Source organism: Tachysurus vachellii, chromosome 7 (genome assembly GCF_030014155.1).
Source record: "Tachysurus vachellii isolate PV-2020 chromosome 7, HZAU_Pvac_v1, whole genome shotgun sequence".
Classification (NCBI taxonomy): Eukaryota; Metazoa; Chordata; class Actinopteri; order Siluriformes; family Bagridae; genus Tachysurus; species Tachysurus vachellii.
This window is the reverse complement of record NC_083466.1, coordinates 17729985-17753937: the sequence shown is the minus strand read 5'-3', so window position 1 is coordinate 17753937 and position 23953 is coordinate 17729985. Positions and strand designations below refer to the sequence as shown.

General features: G+C 37.9%; 1 protein-coding gene across 3 annotated transcripts; it reads left to right on the top strand.

The window, feature by feature from the left end:
• Positions 1-6734: 6734 nt before the first annotated feature.
• Positions 6735-21707, top strand: gc2 (guanylyl cyclase 2). Of its 3 annotated transcripts, XM_060874693.1 has the most exons (20): positions 6735-6913; positions 7705-8547; positions 8657-8961; positions 9596-9950; positions 10081-10165; positions 10313-10409; positions 10487-10612; positions 10707-10787; positions 12137-12313; positions 12626-12782; positions 13001-13150; positions 13269-13417; positions 14552-14715; positions 15058-15250; positions 17110-17284; positions 17451-17549; positions 17653-17747; positions 18649-18734; positions 18821-18909; positions 19831-19962. In XM_060874693.1, exons 2-19 carry the CDS (start codon positions 7794-7796, stop codon positions 18906-18908), a joined length of 3336 nt encoding a protein of 1111 aa, XP_060730676.1. In that variant the 5' UTR covers positions 6735-6913; positions 7705-7793; the 3' UTR covers position 18909; positions 19831-19962. The 3 variants fall into 3 exon arrangements, with proteins under 3 accessions (XP_060730676.1, XP_060730674.1, XP_060730675.1); XM_060874691.1 differs by lacking the exon at positions 18821-18909 and having other exon boundaries at positions 19831-21707; XM_060874692.1 differs by lacking the exons at positions 6735-6913; positions 18821-18909 and having other exon boundaries at positions 7504-8547; positions 19831-21707.
• The last annotated feature ends 2246 nt before the right edge of the window (positions 21708-23953 follow it).

Genomic DNA, 23953 nt, shown 5'->3' with positions numbered 1-23953 from the left:
TAGACCAAATGTTGTGTAGTACTATGTGTAATTGTAGTAAAATAATCACTTATGGGTCACATCAGAGTGTAATTCATCACACAGTCAGAGATTAACTGCATACCTTTATTTAGATTTATGGAGCTATGATGCAGACATCATCTTCATCTCATCATTATATACAGGACTGAAGTAAATGGCTCAATTACATTACACATTAATCTTCATATGAGAATAATAATTGATAGTACCTCTTGGAGACCATGGTGATGGCTTTGAACTGCTGTTGCCGCAGTCAGTCTTGGTCTTTGTCGTTGAACACTCTCACTCACTCATTTTCTACCGCTTATCCGAACTACCTCGGGTCACGGGGAGACTGTGTGTGTGTGTGTGTGTGTGTGTGTGTCCCTCCACTGCGTGTAGCCGGTGTTTGGGTTCAGCTAACAGCACAAGAAGGTAAACAGCTATCAGGCAGAGAAACCGCGTCATCCTAGCACACTCAGGCTTCATCGGGCATCAAGGCAGGATACACCCTGGACGGAGTGCCAACCCATCGCAGGGCACACACACACACTCATTCACTCACACAATCACACACTATGGACAATTTTCCAGAGATGCCAATCAACCTACCATGCATGTCTTTGAATCGAACCCCCAACCCTGGAGGTGTGAGGCGAACGTGCTAACCACTAAGCCACCGTGGCCCCCTCGTTGAACAACTGATGTTAAATTATTTGATTGATGTTTTTAAATTATTAAATGATGTTAATATTATTTATTATAGAATTAAATATTAAATCTATAAGGAATACAGAAAACTAAGTTGCACAAATGCTCCTTAATACACAATTCCACTGAATACATAAATTTGTAGAAAGGAAATGATTTAATCGCACTATCCAGTGTCTCCCTTTTTTAGTCTGGCTCCTCTCAAGGTTTCTTGCAAATATGGTCCCAGAGAGTTTTTCCCTTGTTGCTGGCTTGCTCTTTGAATCAATGTTGATTGTTAAAAGCAATATACAAACAAAATTGAATTGAATTTATAAAATTCAGTTCATTTACAAAACAACAATATTTTAAAATGTTTCATACTCAAAACAAAAAGTTGGTCACAAATTAAGAGAGCTAATTACTACACCATGTTCTCTTCCAACAAGATGGATGTCTCTGGACATCATGCTAATGACTTCCTGTGCTCAGATATGGTTTGCTAACAGCAGCTGCATAGACAGGCAGAAAAGTTCATACACAAGTTGTACAAAAGTTGTGTTTATTACCACGCAGACCGGGTGGGTCATATGGGTCCGGGGCGTCGTTTGTGAAATCATGTTTTATGTGGAAATGCTCATCTGGGAGATATTTTATGTGGAAATGCACTCAACTTGTGAAGAAACATCTGTGGGGGAGGAACAGTTACAGGACATATTCTCTCCCTCTGTGTTATCACCAAGTCAGGAAACACCTCCCAGTGGAGAGGGCAGAGCGAGAGAGGAAGTGGGACAAGGAGAAACTAAATGGAGGAGGAAAGTGAAAAAGAGAAGGAGAAAATTAAGAAAAGCAGGGAAAAAAGAGTGAATGTGGAAGGTCATGATATTGACTGGAATGTCAGGAAAGGCCATTTTCCACAAAAGCTGAAGAAATGAAGTCTGAGGCATTAAGTGAAGACATAAGTCCATGGCTAATGATCATCTTTCTTCAGCAGTTGTAGCTCATTGTTTGTAAAGGAAATCATTTATATTGTGCTTGTCCTAGGCTCAGAGTGCTTTACGATCAGGCATCAGGAATGTGGACAGAACTAAACTGGATTTATGACGCATGAGGTCTCCAGAGCTGGCAAAGCTGACTGATGTCTATGCTCGAATGGCATCTTTTAGCCTGCCTGAGTTTATTTCATGTTAATAATCTGTGGACTATACTGTTTCTGTTTCAGGTTCTCTGAAAGTTTGCTTTCTTTCTTTTTGATGTATTCCAGATCTTTGCATTTGTTCCAAGAGCAGCACTAAATGTCTCTGAAACATGATGGACACCAATATGCAGGACATTAAAGTACAAACAGTGGAAGACGTATACACACACACACACACGCACACGCACACACACACACGCACACGCACACACACACACACACACACACACACACACACACACACACACACACACACACACATTTTCACCAGAACAGTTATTAATGTATCTAAACAAGGTTACACCTACACCTACACTATCGTTCAAAATTTTGAAAACACTTGAAAATCTGTTTGTTTTCCAGTTGTTTTTCACACTCACAGTACAGTTTGTACTGTTCTATAAGGGGAGTAGTTCACAGCATGCTAAGATAAGTTCTTACCATGAAAAGAAAGAAACAAACAAACCCATAACTCCTGATGCTCCAGATACTAAACTATCCTAAAGGCCTTATTGCTGTAGTTTTATTTTAATCAGTACAACAGTTCTCAGCTGTTCGAGCACAATTACAAAAGAGACAGATTTTCTAATAATCAGTTGGCCTTATAAATTGCTTAACATCGATTAGCAGCTATAAGATGAGATGGAAATAAAGGACTGACAGTTGCTGATAATGGGCCTCTGTGTGACAATGTAGATTACTTTAAAAATCATTTGATTCATTTGATTAAACTGATAATGAGATTTATTTGTGGAAACTTTTGAACTTTTGAAGGAAAACCTTTGGATAACACTTTAATTCTTTAGACACCTAGTTGGAGAAAACTCCGGTCCTTATTAATTTTGGCATGTTTTACCTCTTATTTTAATGAAGGATGAATGGCGAGATATTGATGTTAACGGTAGACTTGGTTCACATGAAGGGTCATTTCAGAAAATTGGTGCCCTGGAAATATTTCAGATATAGAATTACTATAAACAACAAATTATTCTGTGATTTAAAAACATAGCTATACTTTCATCAAAAGTACATCAAATTAAAGTCAATTAAATATTATTTTACATAATTAAAATAGCTTTTATGCTGATAAAGGTAAGGATTTTGGCCTGTCCCACAATATTATTGTTCTTTTTCAGTGGGACATTCAATTTGCAAATTGAAGGCAAAATAGTACAAAAATCTCTCTCTCTCTCTCTCTCTCTCTCTCTCTCTCTCTCTCTCTCTCTCTCTCTCTTCTGTAATGTTCTATTTTGGATTTATTTTGGGTTTAACAGAAAGGAGTTACCATTTTTTTTAAAAGTCAAATTTAAAGTTTGTTTTAACTTAATATATAATAATATTGACATTTCAAAGTGTACATGAGCTTCTGTGACCTTGACATATTAGATAGAAATGAACAAATTAGCTTGAAATCGTCAGCCCTTTTAGTTTTCCCGTGTGTCAGGTTAGCCACATTATTTTTAATGTATTATTATAATAAGGTTTCCCTTATTATTGGTATTATTGAGCTAATGTCTATATGTATATGTAGGGCATTTGGTAGCCTAGTGATTAAGGTGTTGGGCTACTGATCAGAAGATGGAGAGCTCAAATCCCAGGGCCACCAATCTGCCGCTGCTGTATCCCTTTGCAAGGCCCTTAACCTTCAATTACTCAGATAAGTATAAAAAGAATTAAAAGTGCATGTCACTATGGATAAGGGCATCTGCTAAATGCTGTAAGTAGTTAGTATTGTTCATACATGCATATTGTAATTAAAGTATAAGTATTAAGTATTTAGATAGTTTTCACATTACTGTGTAGATATTATATTTTATTTAATATTTTCAGATAACAGTAGACAGACAGGACTCACTCACGCAGACAAAAAACAATGCATGGACGTGTCTAATAATAATAGCCTTAAAACATTAGATCAGTTAGAAAGTTAATGTGCTTCACGAATACAGCTATTCCAAGTAAGTTTAAAACTAAATAATGCAATTTAAAAAACAATATTAGGTAACACATATGTGCCGTGTAAAGAATGTGTTCTGACATCCCTATTAATCTGTTCAGTCCTGTAACCATTATGTCAGTCCTGTTGCTGTCATTAATTTTATAAAAATGAGTTTTGAAATGGTCTGAAAAGGCACCAGTTTTGTGGAATGACACTAAAGTCCTAATGTGAGTAATAGCTGTTTTCATTTCACTGACCACTCAGAAATAAGTGAATGATATTTGTGATTTTGGAAGTGCATGAAATTCTGAAAAAGTGCATGGAATTCTGCATTTCAGCATTTTCACTCTGTGCATTTAACTCTGTGCATTAACTGTGAATGGACATTTAATCCTAGTTCTGCAGAAACAATTAGGCAAAGCCCCAAACTTACTACTTCTGCATTTGTATATTTATGTATTTATTTATTTGTTTTCTATATCCTTTCTCCTTTACACCTTTCTTCCACATTTATTTACTGTTTTTTTGTTTGTTTCCATCCATCCAACCATTCATCATCGATCCATCCATCCATCCATTCAATCTTTTATCAATTTTCCCTTTTCTTTTCTCTTTATTTGCTTTGATATTAACTCCTATCTATCTATCTATCTATCTATCTATCTATCTATCTATCTATTTATCTATCTATCTATCTATCTATCTATCTATCTACCTGGTTGATTTTTCAAGCAGACTGTCAGTCTTTATCAGCATTTCCACACACAGCATTTCATAACACTGCCAATGGACTTGCAACATGAAAAGAACCCACTTTTACTCAGAGTCCAGTTTATAGCTACTGTGAAAAATTCCCACTGAATGATTAACAGTATGATGGTGCTTCTATATTTAATAAAATACTCATGCTGTTTAGAGACAAAATAATTGCCTTCTGTCATTTAGCTTAATAGTATGATATTATACCAAAGTACATGAATGACTCTGAATGAATTACAGTATGTCTAAGAATTACGTTTAGCTCAAACAATATTTTTCTTTCATTTGTTGGTGTGTATAAATAAGTATTTCTGGTCCCTCCTCCAATAACAGATACTACACAAATCCTACAAGTAACCAAATGACCCTTAAGAGTTCTTAGTTCCCTAAAATGGTTCTCTTGTCCTCTAGGGAAACATTCACACTTTAAAACAAACCTGAATCAGATATTTTTAAAGATTCTTACCCAATATGGTCATTGGGTGTTGTGCTGATGGAGATTTACTACAGGAAAGAGTCAAGTTTCTCCTTCAACATCACAGTGAATTTGTAGTGGAATTAAGACAGAGAAAAGGAGAACGTTCAAGAGATAAAGACATTACTTCACTTGTGTCATGTATCAGTGCTATTATTTTCTCTGTATATCTTAATCCCAATGGAAACATGGAAATACTGAAGCATTGCTTAATATTTTTGTAATATTTACAATATAGAAAACAATGTTATACAAGCAATGTAATATTTCAATAAATCTCACCGGTCACTAAAAATATAATGAAATATTTAGTGAGGGAATGCATTTGTTCAGGTTTTTGGCTTGGTGTGATAAAGAAAAAGCAGATATCCAGGCTAAAGTTGCAGGGTGGAGAATCCAGATCAGTGATGATCTTGCTCCGGTTATTTTTATCTTCTAAAATCCTGACCCTCAGGAGGAATTTTATTGTAAATAGCATTATTGTACATTTGAACACCATCAGCATTCATGCAATGCAAATCTGTATTCTACTGCCTCCATTCTGTGTAACAAGGAACTACATGTAGAAACTGAAAACATACATTGGTTCCAAACATGGAATATTATTCATTCTGGCTGTAATAAAACTTTTATCTGATCTTTGCCTTCGGCCATCAAATGCTACATAAATCACCTGAAAGAAACAAAAGAAACAACATTTCAATTCCAGAACACCGTGTTCAAGTTAGACAGGAATTTACAGGCAAAACAATAGACGTCAATATTACAATACTATATATACTGTTATATAATACACAAAGGCCTTGAACATTTGTAATTGTAAAGTTTAAATATTAATTCGAAATTATTGTCCAGACATTTGCACTTTTTTTTAGGAAATGCTTATGTTCCTTTGACAGGTTATTGTTGATATTGCCTGTCTCTTGTACATTCACAGATAATCATGAGTTGTGTTTGACCAGGTTGTTATAACTCACAGCCATTCACCCAGCGATCTGCCAAATATTGTTTTTGCACCAGATCCAAGTCAATCCATTTCCCACAACTAATAGTTCTGTGTGCCATGTCTGTCTCCTTTAGCTATATAAGGACATTGAGGTTTCAGGCACTCATGCCAGTAGGGCATCTGGTTCTCCCTTAAGTTGGTGATTTCACATGCTCCTCAGGGAACATGTTTCCAAAACAAGTGCAATAATAATTACTAATAGGATCATTTTGTTGATCTGGAGGATTAACTCAACTGCATGACCATTCAAGTACAATACCACCTACTATTTACCCCATTAATGAGCCACATAACCGATATAATGTCATGTATAACCCATTCTATTTCTTATGAAATTGTTTTCACGCCTGCTACATATAAGCATTGTCTCATTAAATGCTCTTTGTATAATCATTCAATTTTCAACATGACGAGTTAGAGGATAATGCTTTTTCAAACTTTACTTCAAACTATATTATGAGTGGGTTAGAGAGTACTCGAAGATAAATAATCAAAAGAAAGAAATCAGTTGGTTTAAAATTGGATTGATATAATCTTCAGGTCATTCACTTGAGGTCGGCTATGCCGTCACTTCAGGAAGAGGATACTTGGAGAGGATTAGAAATGTAACCTAATGCTGGCTGGAGCCCCGTTAGGGCCTCTGCAGCACCAATGGCTTTCTTCTGGATACATTTCTGTTCCTGTAGTTCATAGCTAGACTCATGATGAATGTAAAACTAGACCAAAATAGTTTCTCCTGGATTTTAATGCATATGAAATGTTGGTGGTCTGCAGATTTATGCTTTACGGATGAGGATAAGGTGCTATGCAAATGATCATCCAAATTTACTTTATCAAATAGAACTGGTAAGTTAACACGATTTTTACATCTATGCTAGTGAATGAATTGGTCATATCACTTTACTGGTCTTACTGAGCGACGCAAGACAGTACATTTTGGTTAGCAACGTTAGATTTTGAAAATAGTGATTGGTGCACAGATGTATACCAATATCTAGTAGGAAACAGCTTATAGCAGTAGCTGTCGAATTTTAATATTTGATTCATTAATTATAATTAACAGGTTTAACATGTACATATTTTAGTATCTTGGAGGCCTATGCTGAAGAGGGATTAGATTAAACTTCACAGACATCATTAGATAATCCTACTGTAGTTTTTCAGCAGTCTTGTAATTAATTCTTTAGTAGTCAGATACTATCTTCAAACCAATGATGAATGTCCTTTTAAGGAGACAGGTGGTTTTCATTGTATGTAATAATGGGGATGCTTAAAGATCAACATCTTAAAGTGCATTCACTGTTGGCTGTGTTAAGTCACCCGAGCACTTCTATGATATGCTTTAACAATTTTCAGTCACCTAAATTCTCACAGAGCTTCATACTGCAATGTAATTTGTGAACGGATGATTGAAATTCTCACAAGCGTATGTAGTTATAGGATATAGTGTACACTTAAAAGGATTGTGCTGATCCGATTCTTACCGTTAATCCCTCTATTACTTACCACAACACAGATCTGCACATTTTTTACAGCACATTTATAGATTACAGTTATAATCTCAAGGAAATCAACCACTTATTGTAGAGCTATTCTCTTCTGCAGAATACCAACTCTTTCATTTTCTCTCGTCACAGAACTATGGGTAGGCTTCAACAATGACACCTCTGATGTGACACTTGGTGGGCTCCAGAGCACACCAACCTTCCAGAGCCGTAGCCCTGAGATGCGACGGCGGCCCTGTGCCTTCTATAATTTACCACCAGAATGGGCCAGCCAAACCAGTGATCAATGTTCATCTTACCCTCATCAGTATGGCCATCTCCCCTCCTGTTCCAGTTGGCACTTCTGGGCCTCTGCAATCCTGTTGTGCCTCCTTTATCCTGTATCCTCTGCTGCTGCTATCTTTCGAGTAGGGGTGGTCGGCCCATGGACCTGTGACCTCCTCTTTGCCAAAGCTTATCCCAGTGCAGCAGCACAACTAGCTGTAAGTCGTATCAACCAGGACCCATTCCTCTATCCTGGGATCACTTTTGATTATGTCATCCTGGAGGAAGATTGTGAGACATCACAGGCTCTATCCCACTTCCTTGGCTACTATGTGCGGGCGTCTGCATTTGTTGGTCCTGTCAACCCAGGTTACTGTGACACAGCATCCCTTCTGGCGAAAAGCTGGAACAAAGCTGTGTTTTCCTGGTCATGTAGTGGTGATGAGCTCGATACCAGACACAACCACCCCACCTTTGTCCGCACTATGCCATTGCCCACTCTTGTGTTGTTGCATCTTATGCGGCACTTCCGCTGGGCTCACGTGGGTATCGTTTCCTCGGGTGATGACATCTGGATAGAGACTGCAAGCAAGGTAGCTAATACTTTGCGCAGCCATGGTATGCCTGTTGGCATAGTGGCAACTATCGGGAAGGACATGGTCAGCATGCGCAAGACACTAGCCAAGGTCAAGAAAGTAGAAAACCTACGCTGTGAGTTAAAAGTTCCACTTGTTGAAATGTACAGTAATAATGCATGTCATTGGCTTTTCTTTTCAGGTCTCTGTCATTCATTTTTATCTCTGTTTCTGTTCCATTCTAGTGGTCATCCTATGTATGCACTCCATCTTAATAGGGGGTAAAGATCAGCAGATGCTTCTTGAGATGGCTCATGATATGAGGATGACAGAAGGGTCTATGGTATTTGTGCCCTACGACACTCTCCTGTACAGCTTACCCTACCAAAACCTTTCACAATATATCCTTCCCAACAATAGCAAGCTGCTGCATGCTTATGATGCTGTGCTTACCATCACTGTGGAGTCTCCAGAACGGCATTCATTTTATCAAGCTTACACTGAGGCACAGACTGGTGGAAAGCTTCCCAAGAACATTAAACCCCATCAGGTGAGAGGGCAGTCAGACTGGGTGGAAAATTCACTCAAACTGGGGAGGTGCTTAAAGTATTTGTGTTTATATTGATATTTAGTTAAATTAATTGGTTTAACATCTGGTCGGTTTCTTCTGTCTGGCATTCATCATAAAAATAAAGTCAAGCGCCTTATATAGTATCTTATCTTATCTTATCATCTTATCTGACCTTATCTCATCTTCTTATTCTTACATATACCTTATGTACACTGGAACAATATGTCATTTCTCAAAGCCTCCAGTAGTACCAATTAGCACAGCCTATAAGAGCACAATGCAGACCAAACATTCTGTAATTCCATACAGTTTGATCTGGTCACTATATTATTCACCTGTAGAAAGTGGTACAGATTAAAGTCGAGTGGTCTATTATTTTATTGACCCTCCTAATCATATAGCAACACAAACTGTTGTGGCCTTGATGTGCAGTGTAGATTGATCACCTAGGTCCTAAAGCCAACAATAATCTCTTCAACATTAACATTTGTTTTTTGTCCCACACTGATTGGTGTGAATGCAACAGGCTGGTAGTCTCTGTGGAAGAATACAGATGATTGCTTTCTGTGCTTGTCATATTAAGAGATATTAAAAAAATTTTTTAATCCTATAGGTGTCCCCTCTGTTCGGTACCATCTATTCGTCTATCCTGTTCATTGCCCATGCCATGCAGAGTTTAAAAGCATCAAGACAGTGGATGTCTGGAGATAATCTGGCCCAGCATGCACATAACCTGACATTCAAGGGATTCAGTCACCCCATCCACACAAGTCATTCAGGCTTGGGTCTACTGGATTACGTTGTGCTGGATACAGATGGCTTATCATGGGAAATGAGGCCCTGCTATAGAATAGAAATGGAGACGGATATGGTACACTTCCTTGGTCGGTCCATTCACTTCCCCCGATATGGGCCACCTAAGACTGACTCCAGGTGCTGGTTCACGCAAGGAATTATCTGTGGTAGAGGTAGGAGGGTACACCCACCCACACACACACATATATACACATGCTAAACAAACACACAGGCTTTACTAGATAGACTGGTTAAAATCCATAAGTATGACTTGGTCTATAAATTCTTTCCATCTTTCAACAGGTGTGGATCCTTTCCAACTGATTATTTTCTTAATATGTGTCTTTCTACTAATCTTCTCTTTTGTTGCTTCTGTTTACTTTATAAGGTAAAATCATGTTGCTATATACTTATCTCTTTATATTTATAGTGCAATCTAAAATAGCATATTAAGAATAATTATCATGAGTTTAACACACAATGCAGATTATTTCTTCATCAGCACTGACATCTTTCTTACTATCATGTCTCCTAGGCGACGACTCAGTCAGATTCAATTAGTCCGAGGCCCAAATAAAATCCTGCTGACCTTGGCTGATGTCACCTTTATCAACCCATCACTAAGTAACAAGGTAATTTTTCCAGGATTTTATACAAACACAAACAATAAAGATACACACTACTGACTAACACACCTTTCCAAATCCAGAAGATGAGTTTGGAAGAAAGCAAGACCAGTGATACTAGAAAAAGCATCTCAGAGCGCAGCCACACCTCTCCATTCTCTAGTCAATCTCCGGCCACCTATGAGAATTCAAATGTCGCCATCTTTGAGGTATATGAGCATATTCAGTGAATATTTCAGAAATTTAACATGAGAGTGAAAGACAGAAGAGTTCATTTTTTCAATCCCACCTCTTGTTTTGCAGGGAGATTGGGCTTGGCTAAAACGACTTCCCCATGGAAACTTTCGGAGTATCAACCCTAGTACCACTGATGTGTTTGAACTAGTGAGTCATCGCTAGATAGTTTAATTTCTAAACACTCAAAGGTCAAACCTTTTTTTTGAGTGTGTGTGTGTGTGATTATTACAGAATGCACTTTTTCAAGACCTCTCTATGTACACACATAAACACTATTACATACAAATCATAGTAATAAATTAAATTGATTATATCTTTTCAGCTAAGTAATGTGGGAGGACAGTGACTCCATCTGTGAATAGACTGTAAATCATCTGTGACTGCATGAGAACAGTGAAATGCCTTTTTCTCAAATACAAACAACTGCATATTTACATACCTATTTTGCTTAAGCGTTCTCTAAAGGATATCTCAGAATTAAATTAAATTCCACTTTGGGTGGAAAGTTTCAGGATTCAGTATGTGATTCCTAGACATGCTGTGCTGTTGCTATCGCTCCGACTCAAGACATTCCCTGTGGGCCTTTTGCTTTTGCTTTAGTTCCATATACTATTTGCTACTTTGCTAACTGCTATGAATTTGACAATCAAATCCTAGCATTTTGTTCTGAACATGATTGGTGTAATTTTCAAGTAGGTAAACACTTGCCAGAGATACATACCTTATACAGCCAAAATTGTGTGGACACCAGATTATCACACCAAATAAGTAGTTCTTAAATATCCAATTTCAAATCCATGGGCATTGGCATGGAGTTGGCCACCTCTTTAGCTGCTCTTTGCTGAGAGCCTTTGCTCTTCAGAAAAGGTTTTTCACAAGATTCTGGAACATGTCTATGGAGATATAAGCCCATTAAGGCGTAAGTGCTTTACTGAGGTTAGGCAGTCATGTCAAACAAATAATCTTGGCACTCAGTGTTACAATTAATCTCAAAAATATTTGAGTTTGAGCCCAGGGCTCTGTGTAGGCCATTTAAGTTCCTCAACACCAAACTCAGGAAACCGTGTCTTTATTGATCACTCTTTGTGCACAAGGGCATTGTCATCCTGGAACCCATTAATGTAAAAATCAATATTAAAGCAGACAAATACATTTTTTTTTACAATTGTGTGCTTCCAACTGTGTGCCAACACTTTGGGAGAAGAACCACATATGGATGAGATGATCAGGTGTCCACAAGCATTTAGTCCACAAGTCTTATAGTGTAGTTTAGTGGTGGAAGATAAATGCATTTCATTCAAAACAATAAAAATGTGTTTACAGTTTGATCAACTTAGAGCTCTGTTATGCAAATAATTTGAAAATGTAACCTTGGTAAGGTCTAATGCTTGTTAGCAAGTATAAATCTTTTAGACCCTCCTTTAAAGTGCTTTCTCTAATTTCCATCCTCTTTGTATGTAAAGTGATTCATACAGCATTTAAATATTTTTCTGCAGATGAAAGACATGAGGCATGAGAATGTTAACCCATTCATGGGCTTCTTTCACGACTGTGGAGTGTTTGCCATAGTGACGGAGTACTGTTCCCGTGGCAGCCTGGAAGATCTGCTGCATAATGACGATGTCAAACTGGACTGGATGTTTAAATCTTCTCTCCTGCTAGACCTCATTAAGGTAGTACTCTCTATCAGTCAAAAATGACTGACATTTAGGACCAGTGGCATCGGTCCTCTAGTCAGAAGGTTGTTCAAATCACGAGACCACCAACCTGCCACTGCAAGGCCCTTAAACCTCCACTGCTTAATTGTATAAATGAGATTCAATGTAAGGGTGTTTGCTAAATGCAATATATGTAATGTAGGAGTCCACAAGAGGAAACTGATTGATGTGAAATATGTAGTTTAGACAAAGGTGTATTTGCTTTAAGCAAATAAATGATGCAGATTATAATATGACTGTTTGTGTGTGAATGTTCCTGGCATGTAGGGAATGAAATACCTCCACCACAGGAATGTATGTCATGGAAGGCTGAAGTCCAGAAACTGTGTGGTTGATGGGCGTTTTGTGCTCAAAGTGACTGACTATGGCTACAATGAAGTTTTGGAGTCTCAGAGGTTTTTATACATAGAGCCACTGCCTGAGGGTGAGTATGTGTACTTTGTGAGCTTTTATCTGTTCATCTTAGTCATGCAGATACCAGGTTTCTGTACTATCCATATGACCCCTGGTGGCTTGTGTTTTTTATTTTTTTTTGCCAGCCTATTTAGAATTGTTGAGGTTTTGGTCTCATGCCTGAACTTGTTCATGCTTCTCTATATACAACTCTACTTACACTTATTCTCTTTTCTGGACTCTATACAGAGCTGCTGTGGACAGCCCCTGAGATCTTGCGAACTTCCTATCCAGGGCTGAAAGGCAGTCTGGCAGGGGATGTTTACAGCTTCTCCATTGTCATGCAGGAAGTTGTGGTGCGAGGGCCACCTTTTTGTATGTTAGAGCAATCTGCTCAGGGTAGGACAATCTGTCTGGCATATTTTAAAAGATATACTGTAATATACTCAAGTGTCCTTGATTGCCTCTTCCTTGGGTGTGTAATCTTGAAGATTTAAATTTGTTTTGATCACAACAGAAATTGTTCAGAAGGTGAGGAAGCCTCCACCATTGTGCAGACCCACTGTATCTCCAGACAATGCTCCTATGGAGTGCATCCAGCTAATGAAGCAATGCTGGAATGAGCAGCCTGAGAGGAGACCAACATTTGATGACATATTTGATCAGGTGGCCCTCCTTTTCACTTTTCCAATTTCCTGGGAATAAAATCTCTATAAAAAAAATACCTTTTTTTAATTACTTGAATAACTTTAAGTCCCATCTTTTGACAAAGTAAAAAAAAAATCCCTCTTTACCTCTACTCCCCTTTAACAAGCACTGGATTTTAAAACTATCCACATGAAACTAATTTGAACCTGCCATTTAAAAAATGTTAAAAACCTCGAGAATAATGTTAAGAGCATGTGTAGAGAAGGATAACTGTGAAAACTCTGTAAAAGTTCTAAAACAAAGTAGGAAGTAGGAAGCAAAAAACATTCATTCATTCATTCATCTTCTACCGCTTATCCGAACTATCTCGGGTCACGGGGAGCCTGTGCCTATCTCAGGCATCATTGGGCATCAAGGCAGGATACACCCTGGACGGAGTGCCAACCCAATCGCAGGGCACACACACACTAAATTCACTCACACAATCACACACTAGGGACAATTTTCCAGAGATGCTAATCAACCTACCATGCATGTCTTTGGACCGGGGGAGGAAACCGTAGTTCCCGGAGGAAACCCCCGAGGCACGGGGAGAACATGCAAACTCCACACACACAAGGCGGAGGCGGGAATCGAACCCCCAACCCTGGAGGTGTGAGGCGAACGTGCTAACCACTAAGCCACCGTGCCCCCTAGCAAAAAACATATTAATGAATAATTTCTAGTACATTTCTAGTAAATAAATCTCAAAAAACTGTAAAAGGTATGAGAAGGTCAACCCTGCAATATCATTTTTCTCATCCACACAAAAACAGTGTGAGGGGTGTTTTAAAAATGACTTTGACCCAAAACACAGATGAAAAAAGACATTTTAAATAATATCGGTCTTCATATAGACAGGGTTTTTTATTTTAGTATAGCAGGAGCATTGGTAATTATATGAGATTATAAGACTATAAAAACATCTTGATAACATGTTACAATACAACATTTGGAAAACCTTTACTAGAGTAACTTTTCATAGATTAAAAAAGACAAAGAATTCATTTCAGATATCTTGGATTGCAGATTATTTATTTTTTTAATTTACCAGAACAAACTTCTATCCATCTGTTTGAGCCTCACCGTTATCTCTCCCTTTCCTTTCTTCAGTTCAAGAACATAAATAAAGGGAAGAAGACAAACATCATAGACTCCATGCTGAGGATGCTGGAGCAGTACTCCTCTAACCTGGAGGAACTGATCAGGGAAAGGACAGAGGAGCTGGAAATTGAGAAACAGAAGACAGAGAAATTGCTTACACAGATGCTGCCACCGTGAGTAGAATATATTGGAATATATGGAAATATATTCACATTTTGTAATACAGGATATTTGTCTATATAGTAATTTAATAGGATGCTTTCTTAAAGAGCTAAAATAAGTTAAAAAATATTTAGAATAGTGTCCAAAAAATTATTTGTTTTTGACATCTGATGAAATAGTTCATAGGTAATCATCTGATGATCTGATTTCTGTGAGCTCTATGTTTGTGGTAGTAAACTATTTTTTTGTATTTAAGGGTATGTACCACTTGATTCACACACACATACGCACAAAAACACGGTCTCAAGCTCTAATTGTTTGTTGTTTTCATGATTCCGTCTGCTCTACTGTAGGTCAGTAGCCGAGGCTCTGAAGTTGGGAACCACGGTGAAACCAGAGTATTTTGACAGTGTCACTGTTTACTTCAGTGATATTGTTGGCTTCACTACAATCTCAGCCAACAGTGAGCCCATCGAGGTGGTGGACCTTCTTAACGACCTCTACACACTCTTTGACGCAATCATCGGCAACCATGATGTGTACAAGGTGACTGTTATTTGGCTATGGAGTGAGAACATCTGCTTGAGTCAGATCTTTTATTTAATGTATTTGTACATCACTAAGAATATGAGAGTGAGTTTTTTAAGGCTAATTGCTTTTGGATCGTTGGTTCTATACGACAATATACATAAATTGGTGCATTCTGTGTCAGTGAATACAAGTTATGCATGTAACTATGATCCTCTGAAACTGAATAAACGCAAGGACAGATGAGAATCACATGCCAGAACCTTCCAGCACAGTCACAAAGTAACATATCACTTTATATTTGCAAGAAATAATTCTGTGTTACAATAATATCTTCTTGAAAGGTTTCTCTAGGTTAGCATCTGTGCTCTGGGTGATGGGAACATACAGTAAATCCACATGCAGTAACCAGTCCTGTGGATAAACAGCCTGAATTACTTCTGACAACATTTACATTTATTGCATTTGGCAGACACCTCTATCCAGAGGGACTTACAGAAGTACTTTTATCAATGAATAGGTCGATACTGGTTCATTTGGTCAAAGACTAAGAACGTGTCTTTCTTCTGAAATTGATGTATGTTAAGTACAGAATCCTTGTCATCATTTGTCACAAGACAGAACAGACTTCTAGGGTCTTTAAAGATGGTTTAATGCTGGTGGGGCACAGGCTCAGAAATGACCATGGTACAGTACCATAGCTTGATTAGAGGTACAGAGCATAAGCCAGGACTCCTCATATCCTGGTCTAGGGGCTTAGCCAGTACAAGGTGAAGATGGTGTCAATCAGTTTGAACAATGTTTGCAGATTTTAAGCATTGTTACTATTGAATACTAGCAATAAAAGGCTAATGCATTGTCTGTTTCTGTCTCATGTGATGCAGTATTGCAGGAATATCACCGATGTTTCACACAATAACTATGCGTTTATGTTTAAATCGTGTTCCATTTTTAATTATTTGACTACTTTAATTGAGACTGTGGTGGCTCAAGGATCAGAAGGTTGGGGGTTCAAGCTCCAGCACCACCAAGCTGTCACTTCTTGTGCCTGTGAGCAAAGCTTTTAACTCTCTCTGCTCCAGAATTCTCTCTCGCTGCATTTTGTCTGACCCTGTGATCTGACTTCAACCCTAGTCTCACACAGGTAGACCTTCAGACTGGGTCTGGGACTCTATAGCAGCTATTATTGGCTAAGAACTGGCCAAGAGGGTGTCTGACTGACATGTATAGTTCACAGTTCAATTTGTTCAGTGTCAGGTTTTGGGGCATGGAAACGAAAAGTCCATACAAAAATAAGTCAGCGTGCATGCACAAATGAGTTATTTTAGAATTCATGCAAATTAATGAGTCCATACCATGAACTTCACATAATCTGGAAATCTAGCATTTAGCTGATCCTCATAAGCGCTCATTTTCACAGTTGTAAATATGATGACTTTTTTCTTCCATGAGGGAAGCAGAGCATCGGTATGGCTTGGTTTCCAGGTGGACCATTGTGCCTCCTGAAAATCCTGTAGGATCCAACCAATCAGATGACGACTTCAAAACTTCTGAAGTTTTTCCAGTTTTATGTACCATATGCATCAGGCATTCAGCCAATGGTCAGAGGCCGAGACTACCGCAACCCTAGCAAGCTGGTTATATGCAAAGGAAAAAATCTTACTGTGCTGTAGTATGTATATGACAAATAAAAGCTTCTTCTTCTTCTGAGACTGGATCAGGATAGAACTCAAACCAATAGTATAAAACTTACTAGAAATAGTATAAAGCTTACTAACTTACTGCTTCTTCTTCTTCTTCTTCTTCTTCTTCTTCTTCTTCTTCTTCTTCTGCTCTCTCTCTCTCTCTCTCTCTCTCTCTCTCTCTCTCATGTATAGGTTGAGACAATAGGGGATGCCTACATGGTGGCATCAGGTTTGCCTGTGCCCAACGGGAACCGCCATGCAGCTGAGATTTCCAACATGGCTCTAGATATCCTCAGTGCTGTGGGGACATTTAAAATGAGACACATGCCTGATGTACCGGTCCGAATCCGAATAGGACTTCACACAGGTCAGACAAATGTTTGTGTGTAGAATGTGCGGCAGCAAGAAAATATTTGGGTTTTGTTCCTACCTGCACATAATCACTTGTGAGATGAACATGAATATTTCAGAGTAATTCAGAACATTTTAAAAAGTACATAGCTGTTGATTTATACATGTATGTCCTTGTGTAGGTCCTTGTGTAGCTGGTGTTGTGGGCTTGACTATGCCCAGGTACTGTCTGTTTGGAGACACTGTAAACACAGCTTCTCGAATGGAGTCCACAGGGATGCGTGAGTTAATAAGACATCAAACTCATATCTGAATATTTTCAAGGTTTTCTCTAAAGGATTTGATCCTGTTCCATAACTGAGTTGTTCTCTTGGATTCCTACAGCATATCGGATTCATGTTCATTCCAGCACAGTTAAAATCCTGATGGCACTGAATGCAGGATATAAAGTCCAGCTGAGAGGAAGAATAGAGCTCAAGGTAAGACTCTTTGCTCAGAGATTCAGCAATAGAAATATTTACTCGGGTTGTGCGTTCAAATCCCACTACTCTTGAGCAAGCCCCCTGACCTTCAGCTGCTCAGTTGTATAAATTAAATAAATGTAATCAATCTGGATATTGGTGTCTGTGCCATAAATGTAAATTTACCTCATGCCAACTTCATGGTCCCCAATTTGCTTGTGAGATCAGAATTACTGAACAGTGTTTGTGTTGGATTGTGTCTGTGTTGGTTTCCTCAAGGTGCCTCCCACCTCACAAAAAATCTAAAAAGCCCCTAGTGAATAGTTTTCTGAATGTGTGCATGCGGTTTATCTCTTTATCACACCCAGTTTTCCCAAGATAAAGGATTAAGAGGTCACTTAAAATGATTAAATGAAGCACGTAAATCATTTTCTACCAACTATTTCAGTAAATATACATAGTAGCTGGTGTATATTTACTGAAATGGTTGTGTGTAGAAAATGATTTTAAACCCATGAATAGCCGTTAAAATGGTCTATCGCTGAACTGACAGGAAGATAACTACCACTCATTACAACTGTGGGAAGCATCTCTCATAAGAACACATAGGCACATGCAAATTTTAAGGTGGATGGGTCCAGCAGCAGTAGCTACTGTGCACATCAACTGGTTTAACTGTGAACTTTGATTTGATTGATTGATTGATTGATTGATTGATTGATTGAATGATTGAGTGATTGATGTATTTATTTGATTGATTATTAGTATTAGTTCCCAAATCAATGTAATTCATTTTCTACATGCTGAAAAAAGCTACATCTTAAATATTATGTTGTGGAATTGAAGGCATTTTGCTTTTGTTTCTTTACACATGATGCATTACGTCCACGCTGACATTCTCAACTGCTTTCTTCCTCAGGGCAAAGGTGCAGAAGAGACCTACTGGCTCATTGGAAGAGACAGTTTCACCAAACCACTCCCTGTCCCACCTGAACTAAAGTCAGGGTAAGAGTGGGTCATCCCATGGCCTGTGACCTGGCAGTGTGTCTGTGTGTGTCTTTCTTGTTCATCCTTTCTAATATATTTTGCAGGCAAATGGCACATGGCTTGCAGATGGAGGAAATAGCTGCATACAAGAGGCGGAAAGCGGAGAAAGAGCTTGCAAAGAAGAATAACTGAGGTAATGTTATGCATGGAGAATGTATAACATTACTGAATGTGGTGTCTGAGATAGGAGACATAGGACACAATTAGCACATCTGTGCCATTATATTTGAACTACATTCTCCAACTATGAATTAACTCAGTTCTTCTACTTTCAAGTTATGTTTCTCAAGCTATATTTTGCCAGTTATCATTATTTATTTTTTTTTTAACTTTTTTCATACCAGCCATCACTGTGTGTGTCTCTGTGTGTGTGAACTGAATAGCTTACAAAGCTGTTCAGTTTCAGAAGCTGGCGCTGAAACTCCTTCAAGGATATTAATGAAGATCTTCCCCACTTCAGTATAAAGAAAGACTGTAACCAAAATGAAATAAATCTTTATAAAACTGATATATATATATAACTATATAACTACTTTGTTTTTGGCCTTGGAAGATGCATGACTTGTATAGTTAAATATAGCAGTTCTACATGCTCTCTCTTTTCAGATGGCATTGCACTCTTCTGGTATGGATAGCTGTGAATGTTGCCGGCTTTTGAAAACCGGATGCCAGCTATGTTTGGCATGCAGATGTGTCTATTTGTGTTGTCTGTTCTGTTCTATATGTCCTCCTAGGGTTCCAAATATAAATGTCTTAATGTAGGCCTAAATCAGGGGTGTTCATTAATAAACAGGCAGGGTCAGTGTGGGTTCAGGGTTTTATTCCAACCAAGCAGAAACCACTCCAAAAAAAAACTTTGGAAAGCTAAGATTAGCTCTTTAAACAGGTGAAATTACTTGATCGGAATGAAAACCTGCACCCTGAATATAGGTTTGGACGTTCCTGGCATAAATAATCAATACATTTATTCTGCATCTACAGCTAATGAATGTGTTTAATAAAGTATTTAAATGATTAGGTTGATGTACGCTCTTTATTGTATGCTGTTTTTCAGGCCTGAGAACAAGGACTTTAAGTTGATGCTTCAGAAGGCGGTGAAGAAGATCTCTGCTGTGCGTCAGGTGGCCCAGATTACTCTGGCTGATGAAGATAACATCATGATGCACCATCACTGACTACCCTTCACCAGTACACTTGAGACAGGAACTTCATGCAGTTAACAAATGCAACGAGGAAGTCCTACAGTATATATCAGCCTTCTTCTTTTTCTCTCTTGCTCTGGTCAAGGTGGCTTGATCTCTGGATATTTACTACATCCTGTAGTTGGGTTGGTGTGTCGCAAAAATCAGGACTTCAGCTTTATATTAACGGCTTCTGTTCACGTTTCGACTTTAATACAGCATGTCGTCTTGTGTGTATTTCAGAGACTTTTGCTGTAACTTCTCATTGTGGGACTGAATGTGCTATAAATGAATTAAACTGCTACAAGTAACACACACACACTCACAACTACTGGTCTTGTGGAATATTCCAGCACTGTGGAAGCACTGTCTCTCCATGCTGAACTCCATCCTGAGAGATTACAGGTCTATTCTGAATATTATGAAGCACCTTTGTGACACAAGCCAAAGTCGCATATGAGGAACTAAAATTACCCACTGAGAATCCATTGCTCAGCAGGAGGAGGATTGGATCAGCAACAGAGTGATAGACAGAGACATCGACAGAGAGCCAGAGAAGTGAGGATAAGAGATTGGATGAAGGGATAAAAGACCTGAGTGCTTTCCATTTGCATACAAATTTCAAACTCTGGTTCCTATCATCTATAGGAAAGAAATGTCCTTCTCGCCTGAGGAGAAATCTTCCAAACCCGGGTCATCTTTGTCCTGGCCAGGAAATAATAAGCAGAAACTTGGTGCATAAAAAAGAAACTATACAGTACTTACATGTTAAAACATTTATGGTATAATTAGAGCTGAATGTAACTGCATATAGTGCCCATATCTAGTAGACTGATCAACTGACATGGTTTTAGAATAGAACTATTACTGAAAATGTTGTTCAGACAGACATATCTTAATAAGGGGTATGCTTAGCATGGACTCCCATGGATGTCATTATTTAAATTAACAAACCTTTTAGCAATTTATGGACTTGTCAAACATGTCAAATGTACAGTATCTACTTCGCTTTTGTTTTTTTTATTGCTGTGATGTATCTTTAAAAAATATGACAATCACAAGTATGAGAACTGAAGACAAAACAAAATCTCTGTACTATGATGACATCAGTGAACAATTTCAAATGACTTTAAAATGAAATTCAGATATTAAAGTTGAACTTGTGTATTAAGGGCACTTATCGGCTCCTCTGGACAACCTGCCATCCTGCAGTGTTTATAATCTGCTACACCTGATCCAGCTAAGAAGATGATCAGGAGCATGAGATTACAGGTTCGGAATGATCTCTGTCAGAATTGCTAAACATTGATTAAGGCCATAATTTAAGCAAGTGGCTCTCAGTTTACTGGTCTTTACGAGTGCAGTCCCACCATCCGAAGTGTTTGGTTAGTTAGTTGAATCAGGTGTGTCAGCAATTCAAAAAGTTCAAAACTGGAGTTGTTTTAGCCACAACACACTTTTATTCAAAGGTGAAAAAAAAGAATTGATGTCAACTTAATAAAATTGACAATTAAGAATAAAATCTGTCTTTTATTTCAACAGAGGTGTGTTTATTAGTTTTGTGAGCAGGCAATAATCCTCACTGTAAATCACTGACTTCCTATGAAACAACGCCATTTTGTGGTCAGTGGTGTAAACGCAGCAGATGGTGACCTAGATGTTGTGTGGATTAGGCAAAGTGGCTCTATATAAGAAGTACACAGAGTGACAAGGTCACCCTGGACTGGATTTAACAATTCTAAAGCCTCCCTGTTATCCCGCATGCAGATTATTACATACTCCTGAAGATGTTTCTGGAAATGATTATCTGTGATTATCTGTGTATCTGTGTATCAAGTATGACAAATGAGGCAGTTGTTATTAATAGACAGTATTAATACATCAAAACTACAAAGCGAAAATGTGAGCAATATCATGTTCATGTTCACTTCTCAAGAGCAGTTTTTCACCCTATTAGGGGATGTGTTACCAAATCATTTTCTTTTCTTTTTTTTTCTTTTCCTTTACCAGCAGTACTACAATTTCAGGGTGAAGACTGAAGAGAGACTTCATGCTTTTTCTCAGCATGAAGAAATGAGCCAATTATTTCTTACACTAATCAAAAGCTTGTGAAACTTACTCCTGTTCTATACAATTTACAGGCTACAACATGGTTTCCAGGCTGATGGTAATTAAAAGAATCCCTTTTCTCTATTCCCTATAACCAGCCAATGTTTATTTTATAATAGCACACTGTTCTAAAATCTAAAATTGTCCAAGCATGAAATGGATGACTTTTATAGTATTTAAAAGGTCCTATAATTTTTTTCACAGCATAATACAAGGAATAAAAAGAAACTCTTGAAGAGAAAAGACTAGAAGACATCAAGAAGCTTTTATTTTATTATTGTTATTGTTATTATTATTATTATTATTATTATTATTAGTAGTAGTAGTAGTAGTAGTAGTAGTAGTATTGTTGTTGTTGTTGTTTTTGTTGTAATTTCATTTTATGTTTTTTATTGTTATGTGTCAGAGCTATGTGTGTCTACAAAATTAAAAAAAAATACATTAAAGAGGTTCTATTTTTTATTAGTGAAATTGAGGTAATTCATGTCATCTACCACTTGAAGGTGCAACTGAGTCATCACTAACGGGTGAGGTCCACAAACTGGCTTTTAGTGTAGATCTTCCTAATCACAAATTCATTTACTACTAAATTTATTCAATGAATTCATTAGATTCATGTAACACTACTTTATATCCCTTTTCTTGTGAAAATGTGTGTAAAAAGTACTAAGAAATTATGGGAAAGTATAAATTACTCACTAGAAATCATTTAATTATATATATATATGCCTGAAAAGTTTATTCCTATTTCTGTAAGTTTACTGGATGTGTGCATGTACATGTGCTGATCATATAATTAGAATATCATCAAAAATATTTGATTTACTTCACTAATTCCATTCAAAAAGTGAAACTTGTATATTACATTCATTCATTACACACAGACTGATATATTTCAAATGTTTATTTCTTTTAATTTTGATTATTAAAACTGACAACTATTCAGTATCTCAGAAAATTAGAATATTACTTAAGACTAATACAAAAAAAGGATTTTTAGAAATCTTGGCCAACTGAAAAGTATGAACATGAAAAGTATGAGCACATACAGCACTCAATACTTAGTTGGGGCTCCTTTTGCCTGAATTACTGCAGCATTGCGGCATGGCATGGAGTCGATCAGTCTGTGGCACTGCTCAGGTGTTATGAGAGCCCAGGTTGCTCTGATAGTGGCCTTCAGCTCTTCTGCATTGTTGGGTCTGGCATATCGCATCTTCCTCTTCACAATATCTGCATCTGAAATCTGCATCTCCATAGTTGGTGAGCAGCAGGAAGCATAAAGTGCTCTAAAACTTCCTGGTATACGGCTGCATCGACCTTGGACCTCAGAAAACACAGTGGACCAACACCAGCAGATGACATGGCACCCCAAACCATCACTGACTGTGGAAACTTTACACTGGACCTCAAGCAACGTGGATTGTGTGCCTCTCCTCTCTTCCTCCAGACTCTGGGACCCTGATTTCCAAAGGAAATTTACTTTCATCGGAGAACATAACTTTGGACCACTCCAGTCCAGTCCTTTTTGTCTTTAGCCCAGGCGAGACGGTTCTGACGCTGTCTGTGCACTTCATGCTTCCTGCTGCTGCTCGCTCCTGCTGCTGCTAATATGCCAAAAGAAATATTTAAATATTGAATTGCAACAACTAAGATATTTCCTCCCCTGCCTGTGGCTCATGTCTGACTGCACCGGATGCTCAGAAATGAACAAAATAAATATAAAAATAAATAAATGATGCATGTATATGTTAAATTCCCTCTATATATTTGTAGCAGACAACACGTGTGTGGAGAAATATTTAAACCAGTTCTAAAAATTAAGTAGCTTTCTTTACAAGCTCAATATATTATGTACCCATTAAGTACGCTGTCATCAGACAACATATG